This window comes from Pseudophryne corroboree, chromosome 6 (assembly GCF_028390025.1).
Source record: "Pseudophryne corroboree isolate aPseCor3 chromosome 6, aPseCor3.hap2, whole genome shotgun sequence".
Classification (NCBI taxonomy): Eukaryota; Metazoa; Chordata; class Amphibia; order Anura; family Myobatrachidae; genus Pseudophryne; species Pseudophryne corroboree.
In genome coordinates, this window is record NC_086449.1 from 201,830,804 (window position 1) to 201,850,125 (window position 19,322).

At 46.0% G+C, this 19,322-nt stretch overlaps 1 protein-coding gene across 2 annotated transcripts in view; it reads right to left on the reverse strand.

The window, feature by feature from the left end:
• Positions 1-19,322, reverse strand: part of UBAP1L (ubiquitin associated protein 1 like) — a 40,782-nt gene that overhangs the window by 20,292 nt on the left and 1,168 nt on the right. The window contains exon 2 of one of the 2 annotated variants that reach the window (XM_063930394.1): positions 696-848. In XM_063930394.1, the coding sequence (XP_063786464.1) occupies positions 696-821 (126 nt within the window). In that variant the 5' untranslated portion in view covers positions 822-848. Of the gene's footprint in view, positions 1-668; positions 849-19,322 lie in introns of both variants that reach the window. The other variant, XM_063930393.1, reaches the window with a different exon arrangement.

The following is a 19,322-nucleotide window of genomic DNA, read 5'->3' on the forward strand; positions in this document are numbered from 1 at the left end:
ATTGCAGCGATTTATGTGAGCTTTGTGACACAAGCTTATTATTTAGGATTTAAGGGCCCCATACACTAGGCCGATTATGTCCAATTCGGGCATTCGGCCCGATATATTGGGTGAAATCGGGCATTTTCGGGTTGATTTTCCCCCGATCCTATGAGCATCGGATCGGATCCCTCTAGATCCGACATATCACGAGTGCTGCACTCGTGATATGTCGGATCCCGCAGTAAATAGATAGGATAGTAGAAGATACATCATATGCAAAAAAAACTGCATAAGATATATCTAATACTATCTTACCAACTGGGAGGCTGCCGGGAGGTTGGACGAAATCTTATACGACATGACGGACCATCATGTCGTATAAGTGTATGGGGCCCTTTAGATATTTAGGTTGCTTGCTTTGTCTTAACATTTTACACAGAAGATTATCAGGAGTATCTAGGCTGAGCAAGTTGCATTAGGAAAGGTAACACTGCCCTTGCTCACAAAGCAACAAGGTCATCAAAGACACAAGTGGGCTGAGCTATAAGCTCTTTTTTTTTCCGAAGCTCCATTGCAAAGAAGTATAACAGTGGTCCCAGGGCAATTTACCTCTTTCACCCCTTATAAGACTGGATTGATTCATTCAGCGATGTATTAAAGCACAATTTCCACTTGTAAAAATATACCTGGAGGTATGTGTCTCCTTGACTCACCGCAGGACATGTTAGTAATTCGCTGCAGTCTGGAACAATGGAGGGGCAGGGGGTCCGGTCTCCAGGAGGGGGAAGAGGAATGAATCCGTCATTGAATTTGAATGGGATGTCATCCAGGAAACTCATATCAAAGGGGTCACTGATAGATGATGTCTAGACAATAACATGAAACTCAAAAACAGCTACAAGCTTAGGAAGGGGAAAATAGTAAACAAAACAATATTTGCATAGCATATGTCTAGACCAGGGCTGGCCAAACCGGTCCTCGAGATCTACCAACAGTTCATGTTTTCCAGGCCTCCTGGAGATCTGTAGAATTGTCAGTTAGGAATGAATGCAGCACATCTTAATTTGTAATTACTACACCTGTGCACCAGCTAGGAGGTCTGGAAAATGTGAACTGTTGGTAGATCTCGAGGACTGGTTTGGCCAGCCCTGGTCTAGACCATATAGTAGAGAGATGTGGTGACAATATCAATAAAATCTATACTTAACTTTGTTTTAACTATACAGAGAGCTGTAAAAATGAAAGTTTCCCTAGTTAGAGCACACCGGAGCGAGTATAAGGCTCGGTCGTGAAGAGAATTTTGGACAATAGTTTCAGAGGATGCAATACCATTTATTGTATATATATATATATATATATATATATAAAAAATATCTTTTACGTACATATTTTGTCACCAGTTGGCGATGTGGAGATACAAATTACTAAAGAGTGATCGGATTATTGAATTTGTCCTCTATTGTGGTCAACAACGGAACACACTGTAGCATTTCAGGTGTAATAGCCAGTACAATATGCGTGATGCTGACTTTCACGTCTGAAGGGGTACTGAGCTTTTCTTCGCTTACTCAATAGCCCATAATGTTATCCAAGGCTAATGCTATGTGTTACTTACCAGTCCCATCTTCTTTGTGCATTTACCATGAGATCGTAATTGGATCTCCAGCACTGAGGCAGGTGAGGAGATACTGTAATGCAACACAGCAGCACTAGGCTGATGCAGTACGGGACTTACCCAAATCGCTGGAGGGAGTTTCCTCTCCCACATCCCAGCTGCCAAGATGTAAATACATCTCTGCATTACTGCTTTGCCTCAATAAGCAGCAAAGTAAATCTATTCCCCATTTATATCTTAAATCAATTAGGTGGTATAACACACAGAAGATTAGATGCAAAGAAAACCATAATCTCTCTAGGCAAGATCCTTATAGAACTTTTTTTTTTTAGTTAACTATAGACTAAAACCCATACGGGGCCACCGTAAAAAGTTCCAAACTTGGAGACAACAAGATTAGTTTAAACATTCTTAACATACCTATTTTGTGAAAATAAATTTGTATACTTAGAACACAATCTAACTGGATCCATTTTCAATAACAGATCCCATAGATTTCTTTCTTATGTATATGTAATCTGCAGTTTCCTAGTCTGATCACATGGCAGGCTGGTATCACTACAGATCAGTGGCCAATGTTAAATAAGTCTTTCTAATTATGGGAGCTATAACAGAATACCCTATACAGAATGGAAGTCTATAGTTTAATCCTGTTAGCAGTGTCCACATCTCTGTCTTTCAAAGGTTTGTCAATACTCATTGTTGAGGGACTTTCTCCATAACCTAGTTCTAAAAATCTTACAATTTCCTCTACTTTCTGGCAACATGAGAATTATTATGTACAATCTATTGCAGATAGGTTAGAGTAGCTAGCTTTGAAATAAATCTGGTAATATTATAATGTAGGAGATTAGGTATTTCTATTATTAGAGTGTAATCCCCATCATTGTGACTTTTTATGCATTGTTGTGTGTACTATTATAGATACAGGTAATTAGTGTATCTATATCAATGACGCTTTGAAGCTTGTCTTATAATTATTAGTGATGAGCGGATTCGGTTTTACTCGGTTTTACTCGGTTCTCAAAACGGCATCTTATTGGCTCACGGATGTCACGTGTTTTGGATAGCCAATAAGATGCCGTTTTGAGAACCGAGTAAAACCGAACCTCGCTCATCACTAATAATTATACCACAGTACTTGCCCAAATTCCTAATAGAATATGGGTTTATAAAATGTTGCCAAAATATAAACCCTTAAAAAAAATTAAACATTTGACAGACATATTGGTAGTAACGTAGAGCATAATTGATCCTACGGTTGCTAATAAGGTATTTAAACAAATACAATCCTATATTTCGTCATTTGTAACTAAAAGTTTAAGCACTTGTAAATAGCTTGGTGGTACAGGTTGAGTATCCGGTAGAGATGAGCGGGTTCGGTTTCTTTGAATCCGAACCCGCACGAACTTCACTTTTTTTTCCACGGGTCCGAGCGACTCGGATCTTCCCGCCTTGCTCGGTTAACCCGAGCGCGCCCGAACGTCATCATGACGCTGTCGGATTCTCGCGAGGCTCGGATTCTATCGCGAGACTCGGATTCTATATAAGGAGCCGCGCGTCGCCGCCATTTTCACTCGTGCATTGAGATTGATAGGGAGAGGACGTGTCTGGCGTCCTCTCCATTAGAATAGAGATAGATAGATTAGATAGAGAGAGATTGTGCAGAGTCGCAGACAGAGTTAGTTTACCACAGTCAGTGACCAGTGCAGTTGCTAGTTAACTTTTATTTAATATAATATATCCGTTCACTTCTCTCTGCTATATCCGTTCTCTGCCTGAAAAAAAAAACGATACACAGCACAGTCAGTCACACAGTGTGACTCAGTCTGTGTGCACTCAGCTCAGCCCAGTGTGCTGCACAGTCATCAATGTATAAATTAAAAGCTTATAATTAATTGTGGGGGAGACTGGGGAGCACTGCAGGTTGTTAGCAGGAGCCAGGAGTACAATTATATTAATTAACAGTGCACACTTTTGCTGCAGGAGTGGTGACCAGTGCCTGACCACCAGTATAGTATTGTTGTATACTACTAATATCTCTTTAAATATCAACCAGTCTATATTAGCAGCAGACACAGTACAGTGCGGTAGTTCACGGCTGTGGCTACCTCTGTGTCGGCACACGGCAGGCAGTCCGTCCGACCAGAATTGTATTATTTATTATTATATACCTACCACCTAACCGTGGTTTTTTTTTCATTCTTTATACCGTCATAGTGTCATCCTAATTGTTACGAGTATACTACTATCTCTTTATCAACCAGTGTACAGTGCGGTAGTTCACGGCTGTGGCTACCTCTGTGTCGGCACACGGCAGGCAGTCCGTCCGACCAGAATTGTATTATTTATTATTATATACCTACCACCTAACCGTGGTTTTTTTTTCATTCTTTATACCGTCATAGTGTCATCCTAATTGTTACGAGTATACTACTATCTCTTTATCAACCAGTGTACAGTGCGGTAGTTCACGGCTGTGGCTACCTCTGTGTCGGCACACGGCAGGCAGTCCGTCCGACCAGAATTGTATTATTTATTATTATATACCTACCACCTAACCGTGGTTTTTTTTTCATTCTTTATACCGTCATAGTGTCATCCTAATTGTTACGAGTATACTACTATCTCTTTATCAACCAGTGTACAGTGCGGTAGTTCACGGCTGTGGCTACCTCTGTGTCGGCACACGGCAGGCAGTCCGTCCGACCAGAATTGTATTATTTATTATTATATACCTACCACCTAACCGTGGTTTTTTTTTCATTCTTTATACCGTCATAGTGTCATCCTAATTGTTACGAGTATACTACTATCTCTTTATCAACCAGTGTACAGTGCGGTAGTTCACGGCTGTGGCTACCTCTGTGTCGGCACACGGCAGGCAGTCCGTCCGACCAGAATTGTATTATTTATTATTATATACCTACCACCTAACCGTGGTTTTTTTTTCATTCTTTATACCGTCATAGTGTCATCCTAATTGTTACGAGTATACTACTATCTCTTTATCAACCAGTGTACAGTGCGGTAGTTCACGGCTGTGGCTACCTCTGTGTCGGCACACGGCAGGCAGTCCGTCCGACCAGAATTGTATTATTTATTATTATATACCTACCACCTAACCGTGGTTTTTTTTTCATTCTTTATACCGTCATAGTGTCATCCTAATTGTTACGAGTATACTACTATCTCTTTATCAACCAGTGTACAGTGCGGTAGTTCACGGCTGTGGCTACCTCTGTGTCGGCAGTCGGCAGGCAGTCCGTCCATCCATAATTGTATTATTATTATAATATATACCACCTAACCGTGGTTTTTTTTTCATTCTTTATACCGTCATAGTGTCATACTAGTTGTTACGAGTATACTACTATCTCTTTATCAACCAGTGTACAGTGCGGTAGTTCACGGCTGTGGCTACCTCTGTGTCGGCAGTCGGCAGGCAGTCCGTCCATCCATAATTGTATTATTATTATAATATATACCACCTAACTGTGGTTTTTTTTTCATTCTTTATACCGTCGTCATAGTGTCATACTAGTTGTTACGAGTATACTACTATCTCTTTATCAACCAGTGTACAGTGCGGTAGTTCACGGCTGTGGCTACCTCTGTGTCGGCAGTCGGCAGGCAGTCCGTCCATCCATAATTGTATTATTATTATAATATATACCACCTAACCGTGGTTTTTTTTTCATTCTTTATACCGTCGTCATAGTGTCATACTAGTTGTTACGAGTATACTACTATCTCTTTATCAACCAGTGTACAGTGCGGTAGTTCACGGCTGTGGCTACCTCTGTGTCGGCAGTCGGCAGGCAGTCCGTCCATCCATAATTGTATTATTATTATAATATATACCACCTAACCGTGGTTTTTTTTTCATTCTTTATACCGTCGTCATAGTGTCATACTAGTTGTTACGAGTATACTACTATCTCTTTATCAACCAGTGTACAGTGCGGTAGTTCACGGCTGTGGCTACCTCTGTGTCGGCAGTCGGCAGGCAGTCCGTCCATCCATAATTGTATTATTATTATAATATATACCACCTAACCGTGGTTTTTTTTTCATTCTTTATACCGTCGTCATAGTGTCATACTAGTTGTTACGAGTATACTACTATCTCTTTATCAACCAGTGTACAGTGCGGTAGTTCACGGCTGTGGCTACCTCTGTGTCGGCAGTCGGCAGGCAGTCCGTCCATCCATAATTGTATTATTATTATAATATATACCACCTAACCGTGGTTTTTTTTTTCATTCTTTATACCGTCGTCATAGTGTCATACTAGTTGTTACGAGTATACTACTATCTCTTTATCAACCAGTGTACAGTGCGGTAGTTCACGGCTGTGGCTACCTCTGTGTCGGCAGTCGGCAGGCAGTCCGTCCATCCATAATTGTATTATTATTATAATATATACCACCTAACCGTGGTTTTTTTATACCACCTAACCGTGGCAGTCCGTCCATAATTGTATACTAGTATCCAATCCATCCATCTCCATTGTTTACCTGAGGTGCCTTTTAGTTCTGCCTATAAAATATGGAGAACAAAAAAGTTGAGGTTCCAAAATTAGGGAAAGATCAAGATCCACTTCCACCTCGTGCTGAAGCTGCTGCCACTAGTCATGGCCGAGACGATGAAATGCCAGCAACGTCGTCTGCCAAGGCCGATGCCCAATGTCATAGTACAGAGCATGTCAAATCCAAAACACCAAATATCAGAAAAAAAAGGACTCCAAAACCTAAAATAAAATTGTCGGAGGAGAAGCGTAAACTTGCCAATATGCCATTTACCACACGGAGTGGCAAGGAACGGCTGAGGCCCTGGCCTATGTTCATGGCTAGTGGTTCAGCTTCACATGAGGATGGAAGCACTCAGCCTCTCGCTAGAAAACTGAAAAGACTCAAGCTGGCAAAAGCACCGCAAAGAACTGTGCGTTCTTTGAAATCCCAAATCCACAAGGAGAGTCCAATTGTGTCGTTTGCGATGCCTGACCTTCCCAACACTGGACGTGAAGAGCATGCGCCTTCCACTATTTGCATGCCCCCTGCAAGTGCTGGAAGGAGCACCCGCAGTCCAGTTCCTGATAGTCAGATTGAAGATGTCAGTGTTGAAGTACACCAGGATGAGGAGGATATGGGTGTTGCTGGCGCTGGGGAGGAAATTGACCAGGAGGATTCTGATGGTGAGGTGGTTTGTTTAAGTCAGGCACCCGGGGAGACACCTGTTGTCCGTGGGAGGAATATGGCCGTTGACATGCCAGGTGAAAATACCAAAAAAATCAGCTCTTCGGTGTGGAGGTATTTCACCAGAAATGCGGACAACAGGTGTCAAGCCGTGTGTTCCCTTTGTCAAGCTGTAATAAGTAGGGGTAAGGACGTTAACCACCTCGGAACATCCTCCCTTATACGTCACCTGCAGCGCATTCATAATAAGTCAGTGACAAGTTCAAAAACTTTGGGTGACAGCGGAAGCAGTCCACTGACCAGTAAATCCCTTCCTCTTGTAACCAAGCTCACGCAAACCACCCCACCAACTCCCTCAGTGTCAATTTCCTCCTTCCCCAGGAATGCCAATAGTCCTGCAGGCCATGTCACTGGCAAGTCTGACGAGTCCTTTCCTGCCTGGGATTCCTCCGATGCATCCTTGCGTGTAACGCCTACTGCTGCTGGCGCTGCTGTTGTTGCCGCTGGGAGTCGATGGTCATCCCAGAGGGGAAGTCGTAAGCCCACTTGTACTACTTCCAGTAAGCAATTGACTGTTCAACAGTCCTTTGCGAGGAAGATGAAATATCACAGCAGTCATCCTACTGCAAAGCGGATAACTGAGTCCTTGACAACTATGTTGGTGTTAGACGTGCGTCCGGTATCCGCCGTTAGTTCACAGGGAACTAGACAATTTATTGAGGCAGTGTGCCCCCGTTACCAAATACCATCTAGGTTCCACTTCTCTAGGCAGGCGATACCGAGAATGTACACGGACGTCAGAAAAAGACTCACCAGTGTCCTAAAAAATGCAGTTGTACCCAATGTCCACTTAACCACGGACATGTGGACAAGTGGAGCAGGGCAGGGTCAGGACTATATGACTGTGACAGCCCACTGGGTAGATGTATGGACTCCCGCCGCAAGAACAGCAGCGGCGGCACCAGTAGCAGCATCTCGCAAACGCCAACTCTTTCCTAGGCAGGCTACGCTTTGTATCACCGCTTTCCAGAATACGCACACAGCTGAAAACCTCTTACGGCAACTGAGGAAGATCATCGCGGAATGGCTTACCCCAATTGGACTCTCCTGTGGATTTGTGGCATCGGACAACGCCAGCAATATTGTGTGTGCATTAAATATGGGCAAATTCCAGCACGTCCCATGTTTTGCACATACCTTGAATTTGGTGGTGCAGAATTTTTTAAAAAACGACAGGGGCGTGCAAGAGATGCTGTCGGTGGCCAGAAAAATTGCGGGACACTTTCGGCGTACAGGCACCACGTACAGAAGACTGGAGCACCACCAAAAACTACTGAACCTGCCCTGCCATCATCTGAAGCAAGAAGTGGTAACGAGGTGGAATTCAACCCTCTATATGCTTCAGAGGTTGGAGGAGCAGCAAAAGGCCATTCAAGCCTATACAATTGAGCACGATATAGGAGATGGAATGCACCTGTCTCAAGTGCAGTGGAGAATGATTTCAACGTTGTGCAAGGTTCTGATGCCCTTTGAACTTGCCACACGTGAAGTCAGTTCAGACACTGCCAGCCTGAGTCAGGTCATTCCCCTCATCAGGCTTTTGCAGAAGAAGCTGGAGGCATTGAAGAAGGAGCTAACACGGAGCGATTCCGCTAGGCATGTGGGACTTGTGGATGCAGCCCTTAATTCGCTTAACAAGGATTCACGGGTGGTCAATCTGTTGAAATCAGAGCACTACATTTTGGCCACCGTGCTCGATCCTAGATTTAAAGCCTACCTTGGATCTCTCTTTCCGGCAGACACAGGTCTGCTGGGGTTGAAAGACCTGCTGGTGACAAAATTGTCAAGTCAAGCGGAACGCGACCTGTCAACATCTCCTCCTTCACATTCTCCCGCAACTGGGGGTGCGAGGAAAAGGCTCAGAATTCCGAGCCCACCCGCTGGCGGTGATGCAGGGCAGTCTGGAGCGACTGCTGATGCTGACATCTGGTCCGGACTGAAGGACCTGACAACGATTACGGACATGTCGTCTACTGTCACTGCATATGATTCTCTCAACATTGATAGAATGGTGGAGGATTATATGAGTGACCGCATCCAAGTAGGCACGTCACACAGTCCGTACTTATACTGGCAGGAAAAAGAGGCAATTTGGAGGCCCTTGCACAAACTGGCTTTATTCTACCTAAGTTGCCCTCCCACAAGTGTGTACTCCGAAAGAGTGTTTAGTGCCGCCGCTCACCTTGTCAGCAATCGGCGTACGAGGTTACATCCAGAAAATGTGGAGAAGATGATGTTCATTAAAATGAATTATAATCAATTCCTCCGCGGAGACATTGACCAGCAGCAATTGCCTCCACAAAGTACACAGGGAGCTGAGATGGTGGATTCCAGTGGGGACGAATTGATAATCTGTGAGGAGGGGGATGTACACGGTGATATATCGGAGGGTGAAGATGAGGTGGACATCTTGCCTCTGTAGAGCCAGTTTGTGCAAGGAGAGATTAATTGCTTCTTTTTTGGGGGGGGTCCAAACCAACCCGTCATATCAGTCACAGTCGTGTGGCAGACCCTGTCACTGAAATGATGGGTTGGTTAAAGTGTGCATGTCCTGTTTTGTTTATACAACATAAGGGTGGGTGGGAGGGCCCAAGGATAATTCCATCTTGCACCTCTTTTTTCTTTTCTTTTTCTTTGCATCATGTGCTGATTGGGGAGGGTTTTTTGGAAGGGACATCCTGCGTGACACTGCAGTGCCACTCCTAGATGGGCCCGGTGTTTGTGTCGGCCACTAGGGTCGCTAATCTTACTCACACAGCTACCTCATTGCGCCTCTTTTTTTCTTTGCGTCATGTGCTGTTTGGGGAGGGTTTTTTGGAAGGGACATCCTGCGTGACACTGCAGTGCCACTCCTAGATGTGCCCGGTGTTTGTGTCGGCCACTAGGGTCGCTAATCTTACTCACACAGTCAGCTACCTCATTGCGCCTCTTTTTTTCTTTGCGTCATGTGCTGTTTGGGGAGGGTTTTTTGGAAGGGCCATCCTGCGTGACACTGCAGTGCCACTCCTAGATGGGCCCGGTGTTTGTGTCGGCCACTAGGGTCGCTTATCTTACTCACACAGCGACCTCGGTGCAAATTTTAGGACTAAAAATAATATTGTGAGGTGTGATGTGTTCAGAATAGGCTGAAAATGAGTGTAAATTATGTTTTTTGAGGTTAATAATACTTTGGGATCAAAATTACCCCCAAATTCTATGATTTAAGCTGTTTTTTAGGGTTTTTTTAAAAAAACACCCGAATCCAAAACACACCCGAATCCGACAAAAAAAATTCGGTGAGGTTTTGCCAAAACGCGGTCGAACCCAAAACACGGCCGCGGAACCGAACCCAAAACCAAAACACAAAACCCGAAAAATTTCCGGCGCTCATCTCTAGTATCCGGGGCTGTATCCCATAACCAAGTATTCCGAAATACAGAATTTAAGTGAGATAGTGAAACCTTTGTTTTTTGATGCCTCAATGTACACAAACTTTGTTTAATACACAAAGTTATTAAAAATATTGTATTAAATTACCTTCAGGCTGTGTGTATAAGGTGTATATGAAACAAATTAATTGTGTGTATGTACACACACTTTATTTAATACACAAAGTAATTAAAAATATTGGCTAAAATTACCTTCAGGCTGTGTGTATAAGGTGTGTATGAAACATAAATGCATTCTATGCTTAGACTTGGGTCCCATCGCCATGATATTCTATTATGTAATTCAGTTATTACAAAATACGGAAAAATCCGATATCCAAAATACTTCTGGTCCCAAGCATTTTGGATAAGGGATACTCAACCTGTATATGTAAAAATAAAAAAAATGCAAATTAGTATGTTGGGTAAACATTTTGGAGGCTCCTTCCTACATCTTGTTATATAACAGTGTTCTATATTATACAAGTCACCTATTTATAGGCTTACCATACTATCCTTTTAAAGTACACCTAACCAGGAGAAATGCAGGCTTGAAGTCAGCCAACCAAAGAACCTGTGTAATAAAGGAAGTGTCCTGGTTTAAAGGGACAGTATGGTAAGTCTACCTATTTAGAGAAAGAGAACAGAGAGCTGGAGTGTCATAGCACTGCTAGACTTTTCCACTATTTAATATATAAGTTAAGACACCCAGAAAACACTTGTACTGCACTAGGTGTCTGCATATCTTACTTCCCTTTTGTGCTTTCCTCACATTAATTATAGGTTTAAAAACATTAGCTCTAGTTGCAGAGGCGTCACCGGGTGTGGTGACACCCGGTGTGCGCCCCTGATCTCCTGCCGCGATCGCGGCAAAAAGGGGCGTGGCTTCACGGGGGATCCCGGAAACGTCACTCTGGGGGCGTGCCCAGCATCTCCGGAGATGCTGGGCTTCCCCCAGAGCCAGTCTCCGTCCGCTGTCGGCTCCTCTTCTGTGACAGGAGCCGTGTGCTGTAGGAGACTTTCTCACTGCAGCACCTGGTTCCTGTCAGTGCGGGGGAGCTGACATTTGGTGTCACCCTCCTCCAGGCGTCACACCCGGGTGCGGGCCGCACCCCCCCGCACCCGCCTTGTGACGCCACTGTCTAGTTGCAAGTTGAATAGATAACGGTTATTACCCTAAAGGGGGTTACACACTAAAGAGATGTGTGCTGAGCGATATATCACAGACCACTCAGCACACATCTCTCCCCCCACTCAGCACAGCGCGATGAGTGTTGAGCAAGGAGGGCGCTCACTTCACATGGGTGTGGATCATTAGATCGACAGTGTCTAGGTCGACAATGTTTAGGTCGACCACTAATTGGTCGACAGTCACTAGGTCGACAGGGTTGGAAGGTCAACAGGGTTTCTAGGTCTACATGTGCTAGGTCGAGAGGTCAAAAGGTCGACATGAGGTTTTTGTGTCGTTTTCTGCGTACAGTGACCGGGAAGCTGAATTAGTGCACCGTGTTCGCTCGCCATGCTTCGATTACCGTTCCAATCGTACTCCACGCGGAACGTTAAGTATGAAAAAGTTCAAAAAAAAAATATAAAAGTGAAAAACTCATGTTATCCTTTTGACCTAGCATATGTCGACCTTCCAACCCTGTCGACCTAGACAGTGTCGATCTTCAGACCGGATCCCCTTCACACAGCGCTGAAGTGAGCGATCTGCTAGATTGAGCCTGCATGCAGGCTCAATCTAGCACCGACGATAGCGATGCGCGGGGCTGCGCATCGCTATTGCTGTGAGGCATACACACGACAGATCCGTGCTTAAATTCTAAGCAATCTAGTCAGATTGCTTAGATTTTAAGCATGGATCTCTCCGTGTGTACCCCCCTTAACAGTAAGACGTGAAGATCTATAAAAATTAGCAAAAATTAGTCAAGCAACTATGTGATGTGACGTAAAACAAAAAAGGCAAAGAGCACATTTGTATGTACAGATTTTGAACATACCTCTTTCTGGCTGTGTCTTGGCTGGGAGCTGCAGACTGGGTGTCTCAGGTGAATGAACTGAATAACAAGGGCTATGACTGCAGGTATCTGTCCCTCTGCTGACATAATAAGCAGCCTAAAAGCTTAATAAGGCCACGTGTAATACGTAGAGAAAAACAGCATAGGATCACACAACACATGTTGCGTAATCCTCCGTTTGCCATGTAATCCTATTAAAACGTGATGGAAAGCATGGCCACAAAATGTGACCAAATGGGTAACTGCAACGCCAGCAGGTACAGACAGCAACAAATGAGGGATTAATAACCGGACATGATCACTACTTGTTTCTGTTAGAAATGCTGTCGCTGCCTAGTGATCATGCTTAGTTGCGTCATCTGATATGTGTAAAACAATGGCCCTCATTCCGAGTTGTTCGCTCGCAAGCTGCTTTTAGCAGCTTTGCACACGCTAAGCCGCCGCCTACTGGGAGTGAATCTTAGCATCTTAAAATTGCGAACGAAAGATTCGCAATATTGCGATAAGACATCTCTGTGCAGTTTCTGAGTAACTCGAGACTTACTCGGCATCTGCGATCAGTTCAGTGCTTGTCGTTCCTGGATTGACGTCACAAACACACCCAGCGTTCGCCCAGACACTCCTCCATTTCTCCGGCCACTCCCGCGTTTTTCCCAGAAACGGTAGCGTTTTTTCACACACTCCCATAAAACGGTCATTTTCTGCCCAAAAACACCCACTTCCTGTCAATCACATTACGATCACCAGAACGATGAAAAAGCCGTGAGTAAAATTCCTAACTGCATAGCAAATTTACTTGGCGCAGTCGCAGTGCGAACATTGCGCATGCGCACTAAGCGGAAAAACGCTGCGATGCGAAGAAATTTACTGAGCGAACAACTCGGAATGACCCCCAATGTATACAAAGGATAAATTGTAACTTCTTTCAGTAAGTCTTCTTGTGCACTGCTCATACCACGTTACTGTTTACATGTATAAATATCAGTGTAATACTAAAAAGAGGGAGCATGTGTCCTGTAGCTTACATGGCGAATCTACGTTCATTTGAATACTCCCCGGGTACATACGGTCATTTCTAAATTAACAAGACTAAGGCAATCCTCACTTTATCAGCTGCTCCTAGTCTCCTTCTCTTCTACAACGACTCTGGTCCTCTGTCCTATGGCAAATACAGACTACAGATGTGTCCTCTTACATCCTTCCTGCAGTCACACTAAACAGCTCTTGAAGTCACACCATGCCGTGGCGGGACTCTGTAGCGCCAAGAGTCTTTATTTGCATTTTTCCTGCGAAAATGCAGCTTGGTCTTAAAATAATGCAATAGGACGCACAAGGAGCTTCTGCTGATTAAAATAAAGCCTATGCAGCATGTCTATATTCTGTGTGTAATTGCGGCCATACAGTATCAGCATCCAAACCCCCACATTACAGTGTTTTCCAAGAAAACACTGTAGCATAGCATTTTGCAAATACCGTTGCAGTCACACATAATATATAGACATACATATAACTTTAATCAGCAGAAGATGCTTGTGCGTCCAATTGCATTACTTGTCACTAAGATGCATTTTTCGAAAAGAAAAAAAAAACGCAAAAAAAGATGCTTGGTTCTACCAAATCATACAACACGCACTCGGTTATGTGTAACGTGACTTGCAGCCATGGAGCAAAGATGTATGAAGGCACATCTGTAGTTCTAGGACTAATGGGCCCTACACACTAGGCGACTGGCCACAGAGCTGCCTGACGGCCGATACGGCCAGCGGGCGACCCGGTGGCGGGGGGAGTGAAGTTTCTTCACTACCCCCGTCACCCAGCTCCATAGCCCTGCATGCTAATATGGACGAGATTGTCCATATTGGCCTGCAGGTATGAACGAGCCGGCACCAACGATGAATGAGCGTGGGGCCGCGCATTGTTCATCATTGGTGCCTACACACTGAAAGATATGAACGGTATCTCGTTCATTACCGTTCATATCTTTCAGTGAGATCTTTAAGTGTGTAGGGCCCTTACGAATGTAGGTTAGGTAGGTTATTACTGCAGTGCAAGTACTATAACTTGTCTCCAGGATGGTCATTGTGATATGTACATAGCAAGTGTCTGTGACTGTGAGATACACGTCATGTCCAATAATACTTAGTGCCGCCTGAAAACAAAAAGTTTGGGTTTAAACTATTTTGTAATACAATGGGTCTAGCTGATTTGGTGGCAAGATATTGCCAAAATGGTTAACTTTTCTTATCTCGTAAAGAAGGAAATAAAAACAGAATGAGAGTAGTGGGGAGTGTAAGGCAGTGTACATACATTAAGTCACAGTGAACTTTCCAACAGTGTACAACAATAACGAGTTTTATGGTAAGAACTTACCCTTGTTAAAACTCTTTCTGCGAGGTACACTGGGCTCCACAAGTCTGGACAATGGGGTGTAGAGTAGGATCTTGATCCGAGGCACCAACAGGCTCAAAGCTTTGACTGTTCCCAGAATGCACAGCGCCGCCTCCTATATCACCCCGCTTCCCAGCACAGGAGCTCAGTTTAGTTAACCAGCCCAATGCAGTAGCAGGAAAAGAGATGACAACGGTTAGTAGCCACATACACCACACTCTCACGACAAGAGAAGTGTCAGCGGCTAATGCCATATCAACCCAATGAAGCCAAGTGCGTCAGGGTGGGCGCCTTGTGGAGCCCAGTGTACCTCGCAGAAAGAGTTTTAACAAGGGTAAGTTCTTACCATAAAACTCGTTTTATGCTGCGGGGTTTATGCTCCACAAGTCTGGACAATGGGGATGTCCTAAAGCAGTTCCTTATGGGAGGGGACGCACTGTAGTGGGCACAAGAACCCGGCGTCCAAAGGAAGCATCCTGGGAAGCGGCAGTATCGAAGGCATAGAACCTTATGAACGTGTTCCCGGAGGACCACGTAGCCGCCTTGCACAACTGATCAAGGGTCGCACCACGTTGGGCCGCCCAAGAAGGTCCAACAGACCGAGTAGAATGGGCTGTAATATGAACAGGAGCTGACAGACCAGCCTTCACATAAGCATGCGCAATCACCATTCTAATCCACCTGGCCAGGGTCTGCTTTGTGAAATCCGAACAAAACAAAGAGAGAATCAGACTTTCGAATAGAAGCAGTTCTCTTCAAATAGATACGGAGAGCCCGTACCACATCCAAAGACCGCTCTTTGGGAGACAAATCAGGAGAGACAAAAGCTGGAACCACAATCTCCTGATTAAGGTGGAATGAAGAAACCACCTTAGGTAAATATCCGGGACGAGTCCTAAGAACCGCCCGGTCACGGTGAAAAATCAGATATGGGAAACTACAAGACAAGGCACCCAAATCCGACACTCTTCTAGCAGAGGCAATAGCCAGCAAGAACACCACCTTAAGGGAAAGCTACTTAAGGTCAGCTGAACCAAGAGGTTCAAATGGAGGCTCCTGCAACGCCTCCAAAACCACCGACAAGTCCCAAGGAGCCACAGGCGGGACATAGGGAGGTTAGAAACGCAACACACCCTGAGTAAAAGTATGAACATCAGGTAAAGTCGCAATTTTTCTCTGAAACCACACCGACAAGGCAGAAATATGAACCTTGAGGGAGGACAGACGCAGGCCTAAATCTAGGCCCTGCTGTAGAAAAGCCAAAAGTTTGGCTGTACTAAACTTGGAAGCGTCATAATGGTTAGATGCGCACAAAACAAAGTCGGAATGCCAGACCCGATGGCAAATCCGAGCAGAGGCCGGTTTCCGGGCCCGCAACATAGTTTTAATGAACTCTTCAGAAAAATCCTTAGCTCTTAAGACGGAAGCTTAAAGAGCCACGCCGTCAAAGACAGCTGGGCCAGGTCCTGGTAGACACAGGGGCACTGAACGAGGAGGTCTCTGCGTTGTGGAAGTAGAAGTGGACGCTCTGACGATAGGCCTTGCAGGTCTGAGAACCAGTGCCGTCTGGGCCACGCCGGAGCTATGAGAAGCAAATTTCCTTTTTCTTGCTTGAACTTCCGAATTACCCGGGGCAGGAGTGACACCAGAGGGAACACGTACGGCAGCCGAAACCTCCACGGCACTGCCAGCGCATCCATGAATGCTGCTTGAGGATCCCTTGTCCTTGCGCCGAAGACCGGAACCCTGTGATTGTGTCGAGACGCCATCAGATCCACATCTGGAAGACCCCACCATTCCACGAGGAGTTGAAACACTTCTGGATGGAGGCCCCACTCGCCGGCATGCACGTCCTGACGACTGAGAAAGTCCGCTTCCCAATTCAGGACTCCCGGAATGAATATTGCCGGTAGATGGTGTTCTGCCCAATGTAGAATCCGTGAGGCTTCCTTCATTGTCAAACGGCTTCGAGTGCCGCCTTGATGATTTATGTAAGCCACTGTGGTGGCGTTGTCCGACTGTACTTGAACAGGACGGTTCTGAATCAAATGCTGGGCTAGGTTCAACGCATTGAAGACCGCCCGCAATTCCAGAATGTTGATCGAGAGGAGAGATTCCTCCTTGGCCCACCGACCCTGCAAGGAGTGCTGCTCCAGCACCGCGCCCCAACCTCGTCAACAGGACCCAGTTGGATATCCAGAAGGGACGGCCTCTGCACAATTGTCGGTCCTGGAGCCATCAGAGCAGCGACAGATGGACCTCCAGAGTCAAAGAGTTCATTTGAGACCTGATCCGGTGAGGCAGGCCGTCCCACTTGGCTAGAATCAGCTTCTGGAGGGGGCGAGAATGGAATTGAGCATACTCCACCATGTCGAATGCTGATACCATGAGGCCCAGCACCTGCATTGCCGAATGTATCGACACTTGCGGACGAGAAAGGAAGCAACGAATCCTGTCCTGAAGTTTCAGGACTTTCTCCTGAGACAAGAACAACCTCTGGTTGTGAGTGTCCAACAGCACTCCCAGATGCACCATGCTCTGAGCAGGGACCAGGGAGGATTTCTTCCAGTTGATGAGCCACCCGTGGGCTTGTAGAAACCGGACCGTCATATCCAGATGACGCAGGAGAAGATCTGGGGAATTTGCCATGATTAACAAGTCGTCCAGATACGGCAGTGTCCTGACCCCTTGACGGCAGAGTACCACCGTCATCACCGCCATAACTTTGGTGAAGACTCGCGGAGCCGTTGTTAAACCAAAAGGTAATGCCCGAAACTGGTAATGGAGGTTGCCAATAGCGAACCTCAGGTATTGTTGATGTGACACTGCTATAGGAATATGCAGGTAAGCATCCTGTATGTCCAGGGAGACCATGTAGTCCCCAGGTTCCAAGGCCAGAACTATAGAGCGAAGGGTTTCCATACGGAACTTGGAAACCTTCACAAACTTGTTCAGTGCCTTGAGGTTGAGAATGGGCCGGGAGGACCCATTCGGTTTCGGCACTAGAAACAGCGGAGAATAGTATCCCCGGCCCCTCTGAGCAAGAGGCACCTGTACTACGACTCCTGTATCCAGGAGGGTCTGTACCACCGAATGCAGAGTGTTTGCCTTTGTCTGGTCCGACGGGACGTCTGTCTGGCAAAATCGATGAGGGGGTCGGTTTTTGAAGGCTATGGCGTAACCTCGAGTGACGACTTCCCGTACCCAGGCATCTGAAGTGGTCTTCAACTATTCCTGGGTATACCCTAGAAGCCGGCCCCCCACCCTGGGATCCCCCAGAGGGAGGCCCGCCCCGTCATGCGGCAGGTTTATCGGTCTTGGCTGCTGGCTGACGGGCAGCCCAGGCTCTTTTGGGCTTTGGCTTACCAGGTTTGGAAGTGCGGGCCTGCTTATGGTACGCTTGACCTTTTGCTTTACCTGAAGGACGAAAGGGGCGAAAGGACGTGCCTTTGGCCTTCAACACAGAAGGAGCTGTATTAGGCAGACAGGCAGTTTTGGCAGTAGCCAAGTCAGCCACTATCTTATTTAGGTCCTCCCCAAACAGAATATCCACCTTGAAAGGGAGTACCTCCAGGGTTTTTCTAGAGTCCAGATTCACAGACCAGGATCTCAGCCACAATATCCTGCGAGCCAGGACTGACGTAGTAGAGGCCTTGGCTGCTAGGATACAGGCATCAGAAGCCGCCTCTTTAATATAGCGAGAAGCTGTGACAATATATGACAAGCATTGACTAGCATGGTCAGAGGAGATTTCAGCTTCTAACTCCAAGGCTCATGCTTCAATAGCCTCTGCCGCCCATGTAGCTGCAATAGTGGGCCTTTGTGCAGCACCCGTGAGGGTGTAAATCGCTTATAGACAACCCTCGACACGTTTATCCGTAGGCTCTTTTAGAGACGTGACTGTAGTGACAGGTAGAGCTGAGGAAACCACCATCCTAGCCACATGTGAATCTACTGGAGGAGGCGTTTCCCAATTCTTAGATAGCTCTGGCGTGAGGGGACAGCGAGCCAGCATCTTCTTTTGAGGCACAAACTTCGTACCCGGGCTTTGCCAGGGTTCCTGACGTATATCCACTAGGTGGTCAGAGTGAGGAAAAACTTGTTTAATCACCTTCTGACGCTTGAACCTATCTGGTTTCTTAGGAGGAACGGATGGCTCGGGATCATCGGTAATCTGCAGAATTAACTTAATAGCCTCCAAAAGATCAGGAACATCCACATGTGAACTACCCTCCCCATCAGCCGTATCTGAGTCAGAACCTGTGGGGTCAGTGTATGTGCTGTCTTCATCAGACTCGGTGTCAGTGACAGCAGTGGATTGGGAGGAGACGAGCGCTCGCTTAGAGGACCTCTTGGACTTAGGCGAGCGATGGTCAGACTTTTTAGTAGTCAGGGACTGGTTCAACTTCTTTAATTGAGCAGGTAAATGTTCCGCCCACGGCGGGTTAGCTGCAGGGACCACATACGGTTGTACCGGCATTGGGGGTCCCATAGGGGGTGTTAGTTTATGAACTAGTGTATGCAGAAGCGTGGAAAAAGCGGCCCACGGAGGGTCAGTATGTGCCTCCATTGCCACAGTCCCACTGGGGGGGCAAGGAGCCCCGGAACCAGAGCCCACAGCTGCTATATTCTCCCCATATGTGCCTGTGGCTTC